The 22,851-nt window shown below is 41.1% G+C and overlaps 1 protein-coding gene across 1 annotated transcript; it reads left to right on the top strand.

Annotated features, from left to right (window-relative positions):
* The first annotated feature begins 328 nt into the window (after positions 1-328).
* LOC311055674 (SEC14-like protein 1) lies at positions 329-22,593 on the top strand. Its single transcript, XM_084071936.1, has 16 exons — positions 329-513; positions 2,224-2,309; positions 6,875-7,024; positions 7,844-7,975; positions 8,563-8,691; positions 8,995-9,211; positions 10,257-10,366; positions 10,961-11,150; positions 12,600-12,688; positions 14,013-14,083; positions 14,356-14,527; positions 15,748-15,882; positions 16,930-17,064; positions 18,793-19,044; positions 20,453-20,631; positions 21,249-22,593. Exons 2-16 carry the CDS (start codon positions 2,247-2,249, stop codon positions 21,352-21,354), a joined length of 2,130 nt encoding a protein of 709 aa, XP_083928062.1. The 5' UTR covers positions 329-513; positions 2,224-2,246; the 3' UTR covers positions 21,355-22,593.
* The last annotated feature ends 258 nt before the right edge of the window (positions 22,594-22,851 follow it).

Raw genomic sequence — 22,851 nt, 5'->3', positions numbered from 1 at the left:
CCAGTGTTTCTCAAACATGTTTATGTCAAGGACCCCCAAATTAATATGTATATATATATGTGCCAGGGTGGACCCCCATTCAAGATTTGTGTTGTTAAAAAAAAACCACAAGTTTAAAAAAATAAAAAATAAAAATAGATCTACAAGCTCACAATGCGTCACATCACCGCGCGTTGTGAGCTTGTAGATCGGCTATTTTAAATTAGCAAGGGCTCGTGTAGCCTAGTTGCTTCTTTTGGGCTTGTTTTCATAGACCTGGTTGCTTGTTTCTCTCGCAAAATCTGGCAACACTGCTGTGTGTATTCCGTGTGATTGTGTGGCAGTGGGACTGAGGACAGACAGACAGAGGGAAGGAAGCGGCTACGCTCGGCTCCTTATCTTTTAAACATATTAATCTCATTGAATGAGCTTCTGTTAAAGCTTAATGGTGGGCAGATGATGAGTTAAAGCCCAGATAGGAAACACAGACAAAGTGATCGCTTGCTTTATACTTTAACCGTGATTCTTATTGTGGTAAGTCCATGTTTATGTTCTTGTCGCTGCACGTTAGGCTAATATAAGGCCTTTAATGATAATCACATCGAAATATCGCTTTAAAATGTTACATTACACATCAGATCTTGCCTATATAGCAAAAATAATGAACGTGGTTTCGTGTTTGTGGCTACGATGCATTGACTTTGATACGATTTCCGCGTCTCAAACTTGGAAGTAGGTTGGTTTCAAGTAGCATAGTTACCAGTGTTGTAAAGTAACTGAGTACATTTACTCAAGTATCGTACTTAAGTACAAGTTTGAGTCATTTTCTTTTTTACATTACTGGAGTATTTGAAATTTCCTTTACTTTTACTTCTACTCCACTACATCTCAGAGGCAAATGTTGTACTTTTACTCCACTACAATTATTTGATAACTTAAGTTTGTAGATTTTGATTACTAAACATACATTACCCACTTAAGTTCTATATAGAACCGCTATTTTCAAAATTTGTATCCATTTTGAGAACTTTAAATGGGACATTCTGCATAATGAGTACTTTTACTTTCGGTATATTTTTAATTCTGGACTTTTACTTGTAGCGGAGAATTTCTACATTGCAGTATTGATGCTTTTACTTGCTTTTAAGTCAATATTTGAGTACTTTTTCCACCACTGCATTTGCTACTCTGTTGCCTAAAGCCGTTCGGGGACATAATTATGTGACATCATAAATGTGTCATCATATTATAATGTCCTTGACGGCTAACTCAAATTATAATCGAGAACTGGCCGTTCTAAAATACTTGGTAAAGGTCAGTTTTGCCGGGTTTCCTGCCCGCTTTAGCCCATTATCCTATTATTATTATTATTATTATTCAGCGGTGGAATGTGACTGTACATTTACCCAAGTACTGTACTGAAGTACAATTTTGAGGTATAATTTTACTTTACTGGTGTATTTCCAGTTTTCAGTACTTTTACTTCTGAGGTAAATATTGTACTTTTAGTCCACTATCATTATTTGACAACTTGAGTTACTAGTTACTTTGCACAGTTTGCAGATATCAGGCAGCACTGGTTTGACCTACTTTTTCTGACATTTTCTAGAAGTGCTATGTAACGCTGCACGATTATGGCTAAAATGATAATCCAGATTATTTTTTTAACATCCAGGGTTTTTCCAGCACTAGTTACTTTGCACAGTTTGCAGATATACATTATTATTATATTATAAAACATACATTAACCACTTTAGCCCTATTTTATACATAGGCTGTTTGAAAATAGCAGATCTACAAGCTCACAACACATGCTATTTTCCAAACATTTTAGTACTTTTACTTTTGGTACTTTAAGTGTATTTTTATGCCAATATCAAGTAACATTTTGAACACAGGCCTTTTACTTGTAACAGACTATTGTTATGTTGTGGTATCGATACTTTTACTTAAGTAAAATATCTGAGTACTTCTTCCACCACTGTTAGTATTATTATTCACTTAGAATGCATCCAGTACCCCTATAGCCTAACATAATTACATTGGTCCCATTTTGTTCGCATCTGATGATGCAGCAAGTCTTTTTGTCTGTTGGCCTACATCTGACCTTTGTTCAATTGATGTCATGTGAACTTGTTTTTGGCAGAACTCACAGTGGTTACAGTATTGTGTGTATGCTCGGCTCTGCTTGTTGTCATATGCTCTCTCAGCTGTATCATTTCTGCGTGACCTTGTCTCTCTCAGGTGGCTGCTGGATTAAACTAACCATGGTGCAAGAATACCAGTCACCCGTGCGTGTCTACAAACATCCCTTTGAATTAATTATGGCGGTGAGTTTTATGTGCTTTTACTGTGTGTGTATCTGGCTGTTGATGTTGTTGTTGTTGCTGCCGCTGCAAAAGATGACTCTTTCTTTATTGTGCTGCAGAGACAAAAGATGTTGTGGCATACTATAGGTTATGGTCATACTGTCAGGCTCTGGGTTATGCAACTGTCCAAGTTTTTATGTGGTGAGGTCACTGTTATACACGGTACATGCGCCGTACATAGTGTCAGTAACTGGAGAAGAATAGAACATAACTTGGTAAGGAAGACTTATGGTACAGACAGTACACAAACATGGCTTATTGATGCAGTGTATTTTACTTGCCTCAACCACAGAAAAACATTGGACATAAGTAGCTGAGTCTCGTTCCTCTGAAGAGATTTATATAACAATTCAACAGACAAATGAACAGCTGTTACTTCTGTTGTCCGAGAATTTGGCGTCAACTCTGGTACTCATTACAGTTGCAATGGTTGGAATGAAGAAGGAACAAAGAAGAAGATCCGCACACTGTAGCTCCCTTACGTGCACATTTATTGGCACATCCATTTGTGTTCTTCAGACTTAACAAGAGCATAGTCTCAAAACGTAATTTTTTGTTTGGATGTGCCAATACATTTTCATTTAAGGGTGCTACATTGTGCAGATCTCCTGTTCTTCCTATGATTGTCTTCCATTAATCCACCATCTGCCTCATTTGGCTTGTGGCTGTGCACAACTACTTTTCTGTGTGGTGGTTGGAATTAAAAACACATGACTGTTGCACTCTGTAAATCACTCACTGTGAGAGGGAATCAGGTGTCGATCACATGATTCGATTATGTCACTGGACTTCCAGCAAGGTCCTAACCTGCGGTCTTACCCAACAAGTTGAATGTTTAACACTGAACGTTTACCCCTCAGGGTCAGCTGTCCGTGATCTATTATGAATCCATTCATTGCAATCACAAAGTTGTATGGAGCAGACTGATTGAAGATGAGCAAAAATGAAGAAAAAAGAAACATTCTGAGTATTGGCATTCACAGTATTTAGTTAAATAATATTTGACCCCAAATCAGGCAGCACTGGTTTGACCTACTTTCTCTGACATGTTCTAGAAGGGCTATATAAGGCTGCACGATTATGGCTGAAATGATAATCCAGATTATTTTTTAACATCCAGGGTTTTTCCAGCATAGAGGAATTTGTTTAAGCCCCCCAAAGAGGTTTTATTCACCCCAAAGGAAAACCACCAGCACCAAAATGATAAGAATTGAATAAATATGTATCCTTGGTGCCCAGTTAATAGATGCTGTTATTTGCCTTTCAACAAATCAATCACTATGTAGGTTTGTAGACCGTTACCTGCTCCTTCGAATGGTGTATGTAGCATTCCACTCCCCTCTCCCTCGTTCCAGTGTTCTAATACATTATTTTATAAATTGTTAATTGGGCTTTTATTTACTGAAGCACAATAAACAAATGGTCAGAATTAACAGTAAAATGCATAGATCTTTGTAAAATAAGGTTGCACTGACACAGACTGCTTACTGTCATGCATAGTTGCCTCCAAAGGCAGGAAAAAAACAAATATTACAATCCCGATTGTTCATCCAGATAGTTGTTAATGATGGGTTTTGGCGGCTTTTTTTGTTTAATGGATTTGCCTTTTGATGCGTTGACACCGGAAGGATAAAAATAATCATATCGCTTGAATCGCAGGGAATCTGCTGTCCTTTTCCGGTCATGTTAGGAATGTGGAATGTGTTTTAGCTTGTTTAGATAGACTTGTGCGGTGCCGTGTTGGCGTACCCCCTCAACTTAGACACACAGGGAGTGGTGTATCGACAAAGACCATCAGCGCTTACTACCACTAATTGGATATATGCATAATCTATCATCCAAAGTGGATGATTATTCAAGGTTTGATAATTTATTTGGCAACAAAGTGTGAAAGAACTTCCATCTCTTAAGCACATACCGTCCCTCCAGTAAAGGTACATTATTCTTCTGCAGCAAGGGAGGCCAGGCAGACCACCAAAGCTTTCTTTCACCTCCACGTCTAGTGCCTGAGACATTGTAAAAACATACAGAAGCCGGCAGTGGCTCAAGAGGCTGCTTGGGAATTGAAAGATTCCTTTCCCTCCCCGGATCATCCTGGCTTTGTGTTGAAGTTTCCTTGAGCAAACTTGACCACCTAAGTGCTCCCAATAAACAGATTGGTGCCTTGCATGGTTGTCTCTGCTGTTGGTGTGTGAATGTGTGTGTGTGTGTAACGCTAATGCACATTGTAAGGTGCTTTGGAGAAGGCACTATGAATGCACCGTCCATTTACCATTTGTATTTACCAACTGAAAGGCCAAGATATACTACTCTGCCAAATCAAAATCCCTTTAAAAATGTTACCACCATACTGGATCGTAGTGGAATACTGGACCCAAATGTAACTTTGTGTAAAAACTGTGTACCATGAAACTGGTACTGTGCTTGTGGTAGGGCTGTCAAATAAATAATCAAACCATCGACTTTTGGGGGAAAATGTATATTTGATTAGTAGGTTAGGCACGGCTGGCTACCACTCGAAAAGTGGCCAATTTATAAGTAAATTAGTTTCTGAGCTCAGTTCACAGCCCTCGCCTGTGGTGGTTGGTATCTCCAGCTCACTTGTCACTGAGGTGAACAACCTTTTCTGGGGGAAACAACACTGCACTATTTAAAAGGATAAAGGTGATTTTGTTTTACAACTGTGTCTTGTTTTGTTTATCCAGGACGAACAGTCTTGTACTATATACCCCCCAAGTTTGCTGAAATTGTTGTTACTTGTCCTCCTTTATGGTTATCTATTAAGCCAATCAGTTATGCAATGTCCTCTGAGCAAGGCAAGGAGTGTAATGTTGCTGTAGATTGTATCGCAGACTGCAGCTGCGTGTCTGTGTCTCTAACCACGCGGGCCACATAGCTTCCCACACAGGACACCTCTGTGATTATATGCCATTTGCATGTAGCAGCAAAGTAAATGACGTTACTGCATCTTTTATGCGTTGACTCAGTTAAAGTCATTGGAATTTCCATTGCAGCCTATTGTGAAAAACACATTTTAGCCTTTTTAAATGCAAAGGCATATGGAGTGTTGATTGCAGAGGCCACCACTTTCCCAATCCTGTCACTGGCAGTTAGTATTCTAGCCAACACACCTGACCTTATATCAGTCAGGTGTGTCAAGTGCTTGGGACTGTTTGTGAATGCTGCACCATTGATATTATCTCCTGGATGGCATATTCAAATGATTTCCCTTTGAATTTATTTAAGAGAGCATGTGCAGTAATTTCTACAACTACTTAACTAACTGCAGTAAACTAACACTAAGTTATATAAGGAGTTTGATAGTAAAACCATAATAATAAAAGGTTGCATAGTGCTTATTCTGGAAGTCAAGTTAGACTTGCAGTATGCATTTGCATTTGGGGGCTGGAATGTGAAACGTTTTCATTTTGTCTTGTGAAGGGAGCCATTGATATTTTAAACAAAGGACAGTACGTCCAGCCAGCTATCTAACTATAGTCTACTTGTTTTATATACTCTGTACTTCCTTTGTGTATAGTTTAGATAGGGATTGAGTGGGAAGTGGCTTCAGTAGGCCTGCTAAGAGGGACAGCTATTTGTAGACTGTATGCTTACAGTTTCAGTTACACAATGTTACTTAATGCTGTTTATACAACCTGAGTGCCTATTTAATTTATGTAGGTCAATTCTCATAATGGCCCATGTAACAGTTAATTGAATAAATTACCATGATGTGTCAACAAGGGCAGGATGTGTAATGACACTAAAAGATGTGTGTGTTTAAAATACCAGAGATAACGCTTGGGTGCTTCAACCTTTATTTAAACAGGTAATAATCTGACACCTAAGGGCTCATTCTCAAGTCAAGAGAGACCTTGTTGGACAGGTCAGACGGGTAAACTTCCACACTCAGGAGGAAGGTCTTGAATTTGTATTGCTGTTGGCCATAGTTTTTAAGTCATCTTATTTTAACTGCAACTGTGCCAGGAATGTATTTGTTACTTCTTCTGTACCAACCTCACACAATTGAGAATTATAGGCTTTGTGAAGAACCAGATGATAGTCACACATCCCAGTTTCTAGAGTCTTTTACTGTAATTGTCTTGTCTGATGCAACACATTAGTGCCTTGCATGGTTGTCTCTGCAAAATCAAAAGCAGCCGGTAAATGGAGAAACAATTGCAGGCTGTTGCTAAAGCACTGTACTCCAAAAGTACCTGTGTACCTTTAACCACATTAACCCTGGCATCCCTATTTTGGGCAAATTTTCAAAAATGTTAAAACATGTGATATATGTATATTGTAACATTTCTTAAATGGCAAAAGCAGCAGCTCACAATGTGTCACATCGCTGTGAGCTTGTAGATCGGCTATTTTCGCTAATTGTCGCACAACAAATTATGTACAGCTTAAGTGGTTAAATATCTGTGTGTCTGATGTAGAAATCACTGGTGCTTCATTAAACTGCGGTAATCAAATGTACATGATCCCCTTGAAACATTTCTTTCTCTCTCTTTCTCTCTCAGGCGTATGTGAGGAGGTTCCCTAAGTGTCATCTGATCCCTATATTTGTGGACAGTGAGCTCATCAGTGAGAGCGAGAGTGAGGATGGTTCCACTCTGGTCACTGAGCGGCGCTGTATGGTGAGCGTGGACGCGCCACGGTTGCTCAAAAGGGTATGTCGTTCACCCTCTGAACTTTATATCAGTTGTCTGGTGAACTAGCATGTGGCTAACAGATGGCCTGGGCCACTCCAGGCCTTGACCGTGCACATGCAAAGAATTTTTCACCCCTTTTCCAAATACAGCTTTTAAAAAAATACATGTTGTTATGACATGCTCTGTAGACTGTGATAACAAAAGAAAACAAAAAAAAGTATAATACAAGTAAAAACTGGGCAGCAATAATAAAATGAAAAAGTGTGTAGAGTATGTAAGAGTAGACGTTTCTAAATAATCCTATTGGAGTTCAAAAAAACAATTTAGGTTATTATTGAGGTAGGATATATGTTGTAAGGGAGAGTATACAGACTATGAATGGGAGAATAATTTAGCAGCTGCCATATACAGAATATGGATTCATGCCGTAGCAGTGTGGCTACATAGTGCAAGAAATTTGATCCAGGCCATGGCCGTGACTTTGCACATGAAGGCCATGACTGTGCACATGCAGGCAAAATTTGATCCAGGCTATGACCTGAACACGCAGGCTATGACCGGGTGTACACATGCAGGGACTTCTATGCCCCACTGCCCCAGTTCCAGGCACGGCTTTTAAAAAAAGCGTGAAAGCAACTTCACCATGTGGTCATTTTGTGTCATTTCATTTAGATGAAATGAGATCAAATTCTAAGATGTTATAATTACAGATTCAAATGGCAGGCATGTTTCTGTTCTCACTTCATCTATTATTCTATAATTTAATCAAAGTGTTCTGTATCTGCTCTTAGTTTTTTTCCCTGTCATTCCTAACATTTGTTGTGTGTGTGTGTGCAGCTGGCTGGCGTGGACTTCCTCTACTTCATCCAGAAGAACACGCTGAACCGCAGAGAGAGAAACCTGCACATCGTGGTGACCAACGAGACATTCTCCAACAGAGTCGTTGTCCACGAGATCTGCAACTACACGGTCCGCCTCTCAACCTAACTACCACTTAACTACACACACACACACACACACACACACACACACACACACACACACACACACACACACACACACACACACACACACACACACACACACACACACACACACACACACACACACACACACACACACAACGAGTCACCACCTGTCCTCTACTGCTATGGAGGCATAGAAAGAGAAGGCACTTCCACAGTGCATAGATGGGTGACAACAGCATGGTTTTGACATTGTTTAAGTTGAGGCAAGATCTTGGTTTTAATCCACCCTTTGTTCTGTTGTCTTCACATCGATGTCAAAATAGCTTCAGTAAAAATCGGACTTCCTGTAGATTCTAGATTCTATTCTCAAAATAGGAAGTGCATTCATAAATACTACGTGCAACTTAGAATACATGATTAGTCAACAGAGGATTTATTTTAGAAGTTCACCTACTCTAGAACAGTGTTTGTCTGTATATCCTCTGTATGTACGTATGTCCCCCAAAATTCTTCCCATATATGGAGTGCCACACATCACCAAATATTTGCCCTCCAGGCTGGTCTTTATTGTGATCTTCTCCTCCACAGGTCCATCCAGAGAATGAGGACTGGACGTGTTTTGAGCAGACAGCCAGTCTGGACATCAAGTCCTTCTTTGGTTTTGAGAGCACAGCGGAGAAGCTCGCCATGAAACAGTATGCCAGTAGTATTAAAAAGGTGTGGATCTGTGTGATACAGTATGTCTTTGTTTCTGTTTGTGTGTAGGAGGCCCTACAGACCCACAGTATGAATATTCTGTGATATGTTTAGTTTTCTTAGAAGAAGGATATGAGCTGACTGGCCCTGAAGTTGATGAATTTGATCATGTTTACTTTTTTACCTCACCCGACCTGTTTCAGGTCTGCTAATGAGTGTGTTTGTGTATCATGTATCCTCCTCTGCCTGTGGCTCCAGCCATCATGTCATCTGTGCTTACGCATGTCAACAAACTGTGCTGCTCACATTCCTGTGCTCCTGCAGGGTAAAGAGATTATAGAATACTTCCTGAAAGAGTTGGAGAATGAGGGGATCACTTCCGTCGCCCGCTGGACCACTCCTCTGTCTGTCTCTCCAGTTGCCACTGCCATACCCCAGCTGCCCCTCTCCACTGCCAAACCCATCCCAGTGCCCATTGCCAACGGTCAAGCCAGGAAGGAGTCTACCAGCGGCTCCGAGTTACCGCCTGGCTCTCCTGACGGTCAGTGCCTCAAAACTGCCATTGAAAAATAACTTACTGTCTGCTAGAGAGGTAGCTCACTAAGCAAGAGCTAATTACCAGACAAATACTTACTTGGAGTTGAGAAAAAACGTAGAAATTCACGTAAGCTCATTGTTTGTAGAAAATAAAAAAATATAAGCATATACATGAGAACATGGATAACCTAAGCAACGTAAATATAAGATAAGCATGAGTAAAATACAGAATCCAAATCAATGAATCATACACCCTGACATTCATTTAACTTCCCACACAGCAGTAAAAAAAAAACACAAAACATCGACACAACCAGATTGAAGCCCTGCCCTATCACATAGCATTAACATTTAACAACTGTACAAGAAGCAAACTGTGCGAACACGCATGCACATGTGAAGGACCTCAGTTGAGCTGTCGGCTTGTTCCAGAGAGCAGGACCACAGTAACTGAGGGCACGTTCACTGGACCTGAGAGGCTGTTTGGGTTATAATCCACAGTATGAAGCCTTCATTAAAAGATCCAGGGTTGGATAGAGTATGGCAAACGTTTCAGTCCACGCAGGTACTATCTTCAGTGCATGATGTGTGTACGTGTTAGGACTGTGACCTGGAGGTGTCCTACTGATTGTTTGGATAATACTGCAGTGTCTAGTGTTAAAGTAGTCTAACCTGCTTGAGAGGAATGCATGAACCAGTTTCTGAGAGTTTGAGATATGAATGGTCTAAGTTATGATGTATTTTCTAAGTTATAAAACACTGTTCTGGTAATATTGGTTATATGATAGTGATATGATAGGTAATATGAGATCAGTATCCAACATAATGCCAAGGTTTCTGACTAGCTCAATTAATGTCAGACAGTGATGCCAAGTGTGAATATCACATCTTCTGTCTGACTTTTGGGACCAACTACGAGCATCTCGGTCTTGTCTGTGTTCAGGTGTAAAAAGCAGATTATCTTTCCATCCTCAAAAATATATACTTTGTAAGCTGCCTGGTGTATCTCAAACCAGTGCAAGCTAACACTATAAATATTTGACTTGCAGACAAGCTGGATGCAGATTACATCAGACGTTACCTAGGAGACCTAACGCCTCTGCAGGAAAGTTGTCTTATTCGACTGCGCCAGTGGCTTCAGGAGACCCACAAGGGAAAGGTGATGCCTCTCTCTCATCCTTTATCTCTCCTGCTCCCTCTATCTCTCCCACTCTCTCCTTTTCTCGATCTATCTCTCCCACTCTCTCTGTCTCTCTCTCTCTCTCTCTCTCCTCTTTCCAACACTCTCTTTGTTAAACTCTTTCTTTTTCTATATCTCACATGCACTAACATAAGTTATATACAGCCCAGTTCTTGCACTCCTACAAAAACAAACAAACGCATGAATTGACTCTCACACACGTCACTAACTTGTATTCTATTCCTTTCAGCAGCTAGTAGCTCAACACCATTTGTTTTGGCAACCAGTAGTCACATAAAAGTAAAGTATAGAATATACGCTTATGTCTTAGAATAAAAATAATTCAGTCAATACGAAACTCATTATATCTGATCTATTACTGATCCTGAGTAATGCCAGAAAAGGAGAATTAAGTGCCTTTGTGGCAAAAGTTCTCCCGGGCACTTTATCTTGTGGCAAATCACTGACTATTTCAAGCCAAGGGTATTAAATATGGGCTTGAATAATGTACCTCTGCCTTCCAGAAACGGATGAAACTGTATAGATGCCCTTCGTATGTCCCCTGTGTATTAGATTCCAAAGGACCAACATGTGCTGCGGTTCCTCCGGGCGAGAGACTTCAACCTGGAGAAATCCAGGGAGATACTGTGCCAGTCGCTCACCTGGAGGAAACAGCACCAGGTGGACTTCCTGCTTGACTCCTGGGAGCGACCTCAGCTGCTACAGGACTATTACACTGGAGGATGGCACCACCACGACAGAGGTACTACCAACACACCTGGCGACCCATAACCCATTAAGACCTGAGGGCGATTCTACAAATGTCTTCAAAAAAGTTTTCTGAAAAACGTATTTTGCTATATAAGTTGCTCTCAAACCTTTTCATGTCGAGGACCCGCAAAATTATATGTATTTGGCTGCAAACCCATCTCAAAATATGTTTTTTCCGGGGACCCCCAGAAGCAAAGATTTGAGTTAAAAATGTTTGCTATAAATATACATGTATTCAAAGATTTGCACATTTGTTCAGGATTTTTCAAAAATGGCAGATCTACAAGCTCATAGCGTGGCACAAAGTGACTATGAGTTTGTATATCTGCTATTTTTGAATAGCCAGAGAAATCTAAAATGACAGATGCTTTCCCGGTTTTAATGGGTTATGCCAGATTCATACTCAGTCGTACGTCGGAGGCAGTGTTAATTGGGCATTACGAGTCCATTTTGGGTCAGTTATTTACAATTTTAGAGCTAAATTAACACTGAAGATTAGAGTATACTCTGCAGTGGTGGACACATTAATTCATGTTTTTCATTTACAGAGCTGAGCTTATTCAGGTCAAATTATGAAAACTTAAACTCTTAAATTAATTTAACACTGAGAAATTATACCGTGTAGATTGGGGTGCCATGAATAAAAAATCAAATGCACATCAAATTGGAGGTCCTTGAAATGAAAAAGTTTGAGGTTAATTGGTTGAGGTTAATTGACTGCATTAACAGCATTGGACTGAATTCTTCATGGCTGCCATTGGCATGTTACAGCGTGTCTACAGTGAAGTCTCACACTTGAGCCAATGAACTGTGTAGGGATGACCTGGGATGATTCTACAGTATGTGTATATTCCAGACAGGGTGAAATGTCTGTTAATGATTACTTATGGAGCAGTCCCCTTCATCACCAGCGAGGGAAATATCTCTCATTAGTTAGCACTTCTAATAATAGCCCAGCTGAAAAAAGAAAAATAATTGTCTGAGTTCTTAGCGGTACTGGCTCAGTGGCTAGGATAACATACCATTTAAGGAGTGTTTGAGAGGCAACTGTGATTTCAAGAGCAGTTTTTCTGTTTTACTGTGGATTACATTCTTTATATAATTTAGCATTTGTGGTGATTTTTGGCTTCTACCTGGGCCAAGTCTCTCTTGTAAAAAAATAGACTTTTAATCTCAATGGGATTTCCTCCCAAAATAAAGGTAATAATAAGGAATATCTACACACTCATTTCTCCTCTATAATTCATTTACCAATGACATCCTGGTGAAGGCTGCCCTGCTGCAATGTTAATGAAGAAATCATTAAGAAGGAAAAATGAGTGTGTGGCTATTCCTCCAACTTGCATGGTTCCTGATTAGCACCGGTCTAGTTTTAATGAATAGAATTGGACTACTCTCTGTTGATTTAAAGTAAACGTGTGTGCATGTGTCTTTTGTTTAGATGGCCGTCCTCTATATATTTTGCGCTTGGGTCAGATGGACACAAAGGGCTTGGTACGGGCCTTGGGAGAAGAGGCTCTTCTGAGACAGGTGAGTTTAAGATGGATGGATGTTTATTGGTCCTTTCATAACTTTACGTGCCGCACAGCTGTCATCAGACAGATGGACTACAATAGACAATATCAAACAGACAAAACTTCAACATCATCACAGTCCTATATCACCAACACAGCAGTCACAGTCTTATACAGCTCATATCACCAAGGTGCTGCATCCTCACACTCAGGTTCAATTTATTTAACAATACTGCTAAGACACAAATGATCTGTGAGATGACACCCTGTAACATACCTTCTGTCTTATGATAACAGCTGGTATACATCTCTAATAATCACCTCCCCTTTCTTCACAACTCGGGACTCACAGATTGCCATGCACTTTTGCTGCTGTCCAGAAATCTTGCTGGCCATATTGACTATCTTATGTGATTTGTTTTGATTAATCACTGACAAAGAGAATCACCAGGCAATAAAACAAGTTAAAATGCTCTCCACAAAAGAGCAATAGATGAGGACCATTATGTCTCTGTCCACTCTGAACTGTCTGTTTATGCGTGAAATAGCAGATGTTTCTTGTAGATAACATCTGTGTTAGAGTTCCATGACAGTTTAGCATTGATTATTGTTCCTAAGTATTTGTATTCATCTACCACTTCAATGCGCTCCCCATCGAGGGTCATTAGGGGGTCTGTCGCCGGTTCTAAAATCAAAGTTGATCTCTTCATTTGTTCTTGGTGTTAAAATGAAGAACACTGGACCTGCACCAACCAACAAGCTGATGTATCCATACCTGATAGCTGGTTTCAGCATACTATTCTATCAAACCCACAACTGCAGTGTCATCAGCAAATGTAATAGAATCCTGATCAGACATGTCGCTTCTGCATTCATTTGTGTAGAGTAAATGAAACTGGGGAAATAGTGCTCGCCTGTCCCAGTATTGGTACTAACAGGAGAAGAGATTGCTCCATTTACTTGGACACACTGTGATCGGTCAGTCAGAAAAGACTTCACCCATTTGATGTTACTATTCTCAGCGCAGTAGTCTCTCCATCATAATATGGAGTCTGATAGTGTTAAATGACGATGAATAATCTTCAAACGATACACGGGCCTATTATTTGGGCTGAACACGTTGGCAATGAATCTTATGCAGCATATACAAAAGAGCGTCCTCCTGACTTTTTCCAATCCTGTATGCAAGGGCTCAGGTTCATGTTGCACGTCCCAAAGGATATGGTTTAGAACACAACACCTTTGCTCTAAATACAGACACACAACAAGAGCACTCACATGTGTTTCCTTTTTACGATAAACTGCCTTTTCAACACTGTAACATTATGAATTGGATTCAGGTGCTGTCCATCAACGAGGAGGGCCTGAGGCGCTGTGAAGAAAACACCAGAGTTTTTGGCCGACCAATCAGGTACCTACAGCACTAATATGAGTTAATCTCTTAGTTTTACTGAACCCAAGGCTTGATTTATATTTATTGTGCGCAGGTGTCATGCACCGAAAATAGCAGCTCTACAGTCAAGCTCACAATGGTTGCAAGTTTGTAGATTGGCTATTTCTGATGCACGACACCCTTGCACAATTAAGCGTAACGCAGGCTTCAAGCACGACTCGGGTGAATGGGGTAGAACATATGCACACATCCTTATACAGTCTCTTTCCTTGAATCCCTCTCTCCTATAGCTGTTGGACGTGCCTGGTGGACCTGGAGGGTCTGAACATGCGTCACCTGTGGAGGCCAGGGGTGAAGGCCCTGCTGAGGCTCATAGAGGTGGTGGAGGCCAACTACCCTGAGACGCTGGGGCGTCTGCTCATCCTGAGGGCTCCCAGAGTGTTCCCTGTGCTCTGGACTCTGGTGAGCAGCAAGACACAATTCAGTGTTTCCCCTTTGCTCACAACAGGCATTTTAGGAATGAAAAGCTGTCTTTTACCTATTCAAAAGGCTTCATTTTTGAAATTCTTTGAACGTTTTTGCCTATACTGACAAAATAACCCTTTTAGACCTGAGGCCGATTTTTAAAAATGCCTGCTAAATCCTAACATAAAGTTTTCAGAAAAACTTCCTGAAAAAAATCCTGTTTCTATATACATAGCAACATCTAAAATGACATGGATGCTTTCCCAGTTTTAAAGCTTTAAGGGCGCTAGGTTGAAAGTGGATTATAGTCTGATTAAAACAAACAGCCTGAAGTAAATGCATTTTTTAGCACAGCTAGTGGCGGGTCGGTAAGAATGGCTGTGTCGGTTGGTCTGTCCGTCTGTTCGTCCACCACTTAGGTCATACATAGACAACATGCAGTATCTCGAAAACTACTGGCTGAATTGACAATAAACTTGCTGAAAGCATTCATGTTCCCTAGAGGATGAACCATACTTATTTTGTTGTAGCGTCACCCTTAGGCCAGTATCTTCACTTATCACACAAGATTGTCATACAATCTAAATGGGCGAACACACCAGAATCAATATTTGACTTTCTACCTAACAATAATGTTGGGTCATGTTTGTTATTAGCTAGTTTGCTATTACCTGCTACTTTGTACTTTTGTTCCGGGGACTGAGGTGCTCATTATCTTGATGTACCCATTATTTACAACAATGCACTGAACTAGTGGGATGACAATTTCACTTGGTTCACACCACCTTGGTCTGGTTGGGTGCAAGGAGCAACACAGCTTCTAGGGGCAGCTAGCTAGTGGGCCGTTTAGAACAGTGGTTTTCAACCAGTGGTCCGGGGACCACCAGTGGTCCTTGATGGAGTACTAGGGGGTCCAAACGTATATCAATTTAGGGGTCCTTGGCATGAAAAAGGTTGAAAACCACTGTTTTAGACTCTTAGTTGGGTTGTCACCTTACAAGTCCAATATAAACGGTTTAATGTGTATGAGAAGAAATGCGCTGGACATCGCACATTTCTTACCTTACCTTTTGGTTAATGAGCCCCACTCTCTCCCCCCAACTCATAAATGTTTTTAGGTTGATATGGTATAGAATATAGATCATATTGAGGAGTCCTGGCATTGTCCTTGATGACCTGCAGGCTGCTGACTGTTATTTCTTGTGCCTCATTTCCAGGTTAGTCCCTTCATTGATGAGAACACCCGCAAAAAGTTCCTGGTTTATGCCGGCAATGATTACCAGGGTACAGGAGGCTTGGTGGACTACATTGACAAAGAGATCCTCCCTGACTTCCTGGGGGGTGACTGCATGGTGAGACCTGAACTTCAACATTATTTTATAACTTACAATGTAAGACGGATTTATACTTTGTTGTACAACGTTGTCGCTCGCTGACAACGCCTAGCTCAAATCGCTAGGCGCTGTGAGCTTGTAGAAAGACTATTTGGCTTAACTTAACCCATTTAGACCTGAGGCCGATCTAAACGCCTTCTGAATCCTGACCTAAGTTTTCTGAAAAACTTCAAATATTTATTAAAAAATTACAAAAAAATATATGTTGCTATATACTGTACATACCCCAAAAGGGGTTCCCGTATTGAAAGGTATAGTTATGTATAGGGGTTCCCGGTCTAAATGGGTTAAGCATTCAGCATGGCACTGAATTAATGCTGCCAAAAAGTAGGCGTTTGCACCAAACACCCTTCTGCTTCTCTAGATCTGTAACATTTTTCTTAGAAGGGAGCGAAAGACTCAAAGCAACCTGCTAGATGCATAAACTTTGAAAATGTAAATTCAGTGCGAATTCAGGGTGACCCAGACGAAGGCAGTCAAGCTGCAACACGTTGGTGCGTTATATTGTATAACAGACTATGCGGCAGGAGCTGAGTGGGTAGAGAGGCCGCCTGGGAATTGGAAGGTCAGCGGTTCGCCCCCCTGGTCCGCCCAGTCTGTGTCCACGTGTCCCTAAGCAAGAAGACACTTAACCTCTAACTGCACCCCAGGCACTGTATTAATAGAACTCACTGCTCCTAAGAATGGGTAAATGCAGAGGATAAATTCCAAGTATGTGCACTGGGACAACTAAAGGGGACTAGGTTATTATTATTACATTCTATAGCTTTTCAAGTAATTCATTAATTGATTTGATATGCGTCAGCCTAAGCCAACACTTAAGCCAGTACATTTAAGGCTTTTTATGGCGTGGCTCTGCAGGGGGCTAGCCATCTATAATAAGGTCAGTCTCTGTGTACATTCGGTTTTCTAGAAAGCCCATTTTAGCAAGTTTTACTTGTGTCATAAATGTCAGTGTAATGTTGCTGGCGAGCTCACTGGTTTGTCCCTTATGTCTCCGTTCAGTGTGAGGTCCCTGAAGGTGGCACGGTCCCCAAGTCTTTGTACAGGACAGCCGAGGAGCTGGAGAGTGACGAGAACCGCCTGTGGACCGAATCCATCTACAAGAGTGCCAGTGTCTTCAAAGGAGCTCCGTATGAGGTATAGTTTACCACCGCTCAGAATGATGTTGGCTCATGTTTGTTAGCTAGTATGCTATTAACCTGCTGCTTGGTAATTGTGTCAACATCAAAGTACACTGGTATGATTTGTCCCACTAAAGTACGCAAATAGCTGGTGAGTATGATTGATTGTGCAGTGTTCAGGTCTACGTGCTGAACAGAGGGCAGATCTGGTCTGCCAGGATAGCTGCCCTAATAATAATACTGTCTGATGACGAAACATCAAACAAACTGCATTTCTCTCTCTTTGTTGCTCACTCTCTTGGTCTGTGTGCGTGTCATTGCGATTTACCCAATGACAACAAAACTATATTGACATTGTTGACAAGACACATGTTGGTGTAACAAAGAGATATTTCCGGAAAATCTATATTTTACGTGCTTATCAACTAGGATGCAACCCGCTGGACGGGTAGTTTGCACCCGATTCTCCGGACGGATAGCTTGCACCTGATTAGCTACTTCCGCGTGTACACATCCTGTAGGGTGGGAGTGACAATTGGTCTGCGATTAATTTACATAAATCCCGTAAACTCTCCTCTCACCTCTCCTCACTCCATCTGACTGAGGACATTGTCTGTACTCATTTGCAAAGAAAGAACAGACTGGGGGACGTGGAAACATTTGAGATTATGAATTAAGTGAATGTTTATTGTTAGCCTAATGTTATGTATTTGCAAGCTCAATCAGTAATCAAGGATCAGCAGTTAATAATTGGAACATCGAATATACATTTTCAGAGCAATGTCTATGTATTGGCAAGTGTTATGAATTAAAATGGATACAATAACAACAAAAAGGTCAGCTGCAGTACATAAGATATTCAGGTATATATCTCCAGAATGAAAATGACTGCTTGCGTACGTGTTACCATGTTGTAATAGGAGGTGACCTGCTATAACTATGGTGCTGATAACCTCAGACCCCAAATATGAATTATAGCATTTCCACCAAAGCTACTAGGCTGAATGAGAAAATGAAGACAGAATTGTCAGCATGGTATCACTTTAATTATACAACAATTGCAGGCCACAACAACAAATGAATACCCTTGTTACCAAGCCGTCCGTGCATGACTGCCTTTGACTTTGTGGTGTCTAGTGTGTTTGATTGGTGTTCCAGTGTTAACGTACAAGTGATAATGTATCACTATATAGTGTATATAGGCAGTAGGCTACGATGTGCATCAGAGCTGCATGATACTGATGGAAAATTGTATATTGTGATGTATCAATATAACTTAACATAATATTATAAGGGCATCAATCACAATATTTCTGTAGCTCAGAATAAACAGCTGATTTATACGTTGAATAACTTGCTGATATGGACGTGAGAAGGGACATTACCATGTTCATGCGATGCAGTGCTTAACCAGCACTGCATAGTCTTAACCAAAGCGACTTACAAGTGTTCCCCATTTTGGGCAGGTCTGGCTCTGCTGAGTATAGTGGTGTGTGAAAATATGTTTTTCTGCATGTCCACATACGTTGCTGTAAGTATTGTATTAACCATTGAACCCCCCCCCCCCCTCTCTTCAAGCTCCTACTCTGCAGTCAAGTATGTCTGATTCTTGATTCTGTGGATTAGGGTGCCACCTGCTGGTACAAAACCATACTGCATGCCTGCAGCAGAGCAACCAGCTGTCTGAAATGGAATGATTAATGGTTGACCGTCCGCTTGTTCTGTGTTTACCATGTTCCTCTAGCTGCTGATAGAGATTACGGAGGCCTCGTCCGTCATCACCTGGGACTTTGACGTGTGCAAAGGAGACGTGATCTTCCACATCTACCACTCCAAGCGGGCGCCCCAGCCACCAAAGAAAGACTCCCTCGGAGCGCACGGTATCGCGTCCCCGGGCGCCAGTAACCTCCAGCTGATAGACAGGAGCTGGGTGCTGGGACAGGACTACAGCATGGTGGAGACAGCACTCACTTGCAAGGAAGGAGAGAGTGTGCAGGTCAGGACAAGAGGAAATAGATTGAACAAGAATTATTTCCCAATATTAGCTGTTTTATATGCATGTTTGTTGCTCCTTTTAAGGCCTTTCCATAGAAGATAGTTGCATGATGTCTAGTCAAAGCTTCGGTACAATTATATATTATTATATAAATTATAAATATTATATATAAACATTTCCCCCGTTAATGACTTTATATTTTTAGAGTTTCGATTATTATTACACTTTATCCATATATCAAATGGAAAAAAAGGTCTTCACACTGTAGCTCCCTTAAGTGACTTTATTTAGGCATACTTAAATATAGTCACATAACCACTTAAACCCCAGCGTTGCAACGTGTTGTGAGCTTGTCGACCGGCTATTTTCAGCTAAAGCTTTCCCCACAATAACAGAAAACAGAAAATACCGTTGCATTGAGCCCTAAGGGACTCCGGTGAACCATATGAGGTTTAAGTGGTTAAGGGAGCTATAGTGTGCGGACCCTTCTTTACCTTTGATCTGTATTAATTTTGGATCCAGCACCTACCTTCAAAAGATGACTTCTTTTGATCCTGTACACTTTCTCCATAGTCATTAAAATTGACCCAAGATCCTTCTATAAAATATGCGTGTTTATGTCTGACTTCCACGTATCTCGAGAACCGTCCCACCCGTTAGTCAAAGCGGCCATCGTCCAGAACCGCCTGTCTGACTGATATAGTGTTCTGTTTGTCCAGAACCGACGATCCGACCGGTATTCCCAGATGTGTCATGAAAGGGACACAGACAGATAGGCAGATACAGAAATCTCCATATATGGGGCACAAAAGGGACACAGACAGACGGTACAGCGGTTACTCTGACACGGGTACAACGGGTATGCCATAATCAGAGTGGCATGCATTCCCAATGAGCATCAGCCTAGTCCAAATGACTGCGTCAATGTTGGTTAAACATTGCATATTTAAGAAGACATGGACGTTTGAAAGTTTGTCATGAATCTATCTTTTTTTTTGGGGGGGGGGGGGGGGGGGTAAAGTGTGGATTGAGTTGCTGAAAATAATCCCTGGAGAAAACATTGATTCATGAACTAAATTCAAAAGTACCATGACTTAATGATTAACTATGCAATTATTCAGTTAGATCAGTGACATTTTAATAACTTTTGGACAAAATATGAATAAAGTGTAAAAATAAAAGCAACTCACTTCAAAGGCTATGCTCGCAAAATTATGCAGCAAGCAGCAAAATTATGTTGATGCTGCTGCGCAATTAAAGACTTAATTTTGATTGAGAGTGTGGATGTTTTCCTTGTTTAAGTGTAAAAATAAAGCCGTTTTGTATGATGTATGGCTGCAGCTGTGAATAGACAGTCAGTGAGATGTATTGACACCAGTATGGCCTTTTAACACTCTCTCCTCTCTAGGGTTCTCACATAACGCGATGGCCCGGCTTCTATATCCTCCAGTGGCGTTATCACAACTCGCCGGCCTGCTCGGCATCCAGCCTGTCTCGTGTGGACGACGTGTTGGCCTCTTTGCAGGTCTCCTCTCATAAGTGCAAGGTCATGTACTACACCGAGGTGCTGGCCTCTCACGACTTCAGGTCAGTTCATTCACTTCAGCAGCCTGCAGTCTCTGGTCTTGGACTGTGTTGTATAGCATGGGCTCTCACATACATCGTGCCTTTAGGCTTAACTTATACTCGTTGAGCAATTCTGGCGCTGGCCGAAAACGGCACATCTACAAGATCACAACATATTACATCTCAACGTGTTGTGAGCCTGTAGTTTGGCTATTTACCAATTGTGTCTTGCAAGATATGGTTATTTTTTTCTTTTTCATTTTCTGCTAATGCAACTTTTATCTATTTACAGAGAATGGTTACACAGTCATTGGCTACTTTTTCTTGGATGAGCATTTCTTAGCCTAGCATCCCTATTCTGGGGGGAACATATGCCGAAAATGGCACATGTACTAGCTCACAATGTGTTGCATTGCCGATTTGCGAGTTGCGACGCGCTGTGAGCATGTAGATCTGTTATTTTCCGCAAACAGATTTGGTGTAGATTGGGAAAATAAGAGCATGCCATTTACTTAGCCGACCCCGGTCAAATAAATATTTGTATACTAAGTATAAGTATAAAGGGTTATAGTGGTTAAACTGGTAATTTATTGCATAACATCATGATAACTAGTTGTTGTGTCTGTCTCTTTTATCAGGGGATCCATGACCAGCCTGGAGTCTAGTCATAGTGGCTTCTCCATGCTCAGTGCTGCCACCACCTCCTCTAACCAATCACAGAGCAGCTCAACAGTCTCAAGATAACATCCAGCGAATAGGTCGCATCCATAGTTTCCACCCCTGGGGAGGTTAAAGGAATACTCCACTGTTTTATAAACCTTATCTCCATGTCTTTCTTGGTAGGAGTAATGGGTAGCTCCACATTCATACTAGGACAGAACGGTAATGGGTTTTCAGGTGATTGTGTATTTATTTGTAGCGGACTAGTACTGCCTCAACTAGACCAGAAGCCTAACGCTTCTACTTGGGACGGGGTGGACTCCCCTTTGCATGAGCGGTAGATGTTTGGTTTACCATGCAGGATACCTGCGTTCCAATCTAGGTCATTAATCATAAATCGACACAGTTTATATCATGAGTTGACTAAACATCCCCAACTTTGACAGTGACGTGTTCCTTTAAGTGCGGGTATTTGAACTCAAGCTGACTTTCGGACAGCATCTACTGTGCCTTTCTTCTTCACTGATAACCTGACAATGTGAGAGGACTGACTCAACTTATTACTGCTCAGACTGCCATCGGAATGGAGTTTCTGTCGGGCCTATGAAGCATTTGAAAATCTGTTTCTGTGCCTATGATGAAATGGACTGCATTAATATAGTGCCTTTCTAGACATCAACCGTAGACCATGCTAAACATTTTACATTGTGTTTCACATTAAGCATTAACCACACACATTCACGGCAGAGTCAGCCATACAAGGTGCTTGCCTCGGTTAGGGGTTCAGTGTCTTACTCAGCGATTAAGACGGCCACTTTAGCACCTAAGCCACTGCCACCTCTGATTGAATGTGTTGATTTATAGTGATAATGTATGCTTGTATGAATTTACATGTATTTCACATGTGACTAGACAGGCATCCATAATGGTGTGGTGTGTGGGGGGGGGGGGGTTAAATGCAAACGGAAAAGTGTTACAAACACTCCAGCAAATACCTTGGTTATTACTGTACAGAAGGCTCTATCTTCAAGCGGAAAATGGCTTGTTCCTGTCCATTATCCATTTATTTGAGAATGGAGGGGTAAAGTTGAAGACTAACAAAATTGTTATTTATTTGTGTGCAATACAAGAATCCCACACACAGGCCTCTTGTTGAAATGGTTGTTGTTCGCCACAAGATGTCAGTGTGTGATATGAATGAAAATGTACCCCTACTGTAAGTCGTCTGCAGTCGGCTTCATATGGTTTTTACTCTGTTTTACTTTGTCAAACCTTCAGGTGTACTCAAAGCATTCTAAAACTGAAATAAATGTTTGAATTTGGGCTCTATGTGAGCGTGTCATTGCCAGTGCAGTCAATGCGAGAAAAGATAGCTTCTTATATTTGCCATTATAAAACCCTCTTAATGTGATGAGTGCCACTGTGTGTGGCTTAGTTTGGCTCATAAGTGTGTGGATATAATTAACAGAGAAGATGCCATTATTTCTCAATAGACCATTAATCACTAATGCTGCGCTGGGTGAGCTGTATAAAAAGAAAACAAAGAAACCATTTGTAAAGCATCTAGCACACCCTCCAGAT

This window comes from Gymnoscopelus microlampas, assembly GCF_963454915.1.
Source record: "Gymnoscopelus microlampas genome assembly, chromosome: 11".
Lineage (NCBI taxonomy): Eukaryota > Metazoa > Chordata > Actinopteri > Myctophiformes > Myctophidae > Gymnoscopelus > Gymnoscopelus microlampas.
The sequence above is the reverse complement of the archived record's forward strand: the minus strand, read 5'-3'. Positions and strand labels throughout refer to the sequence as shown.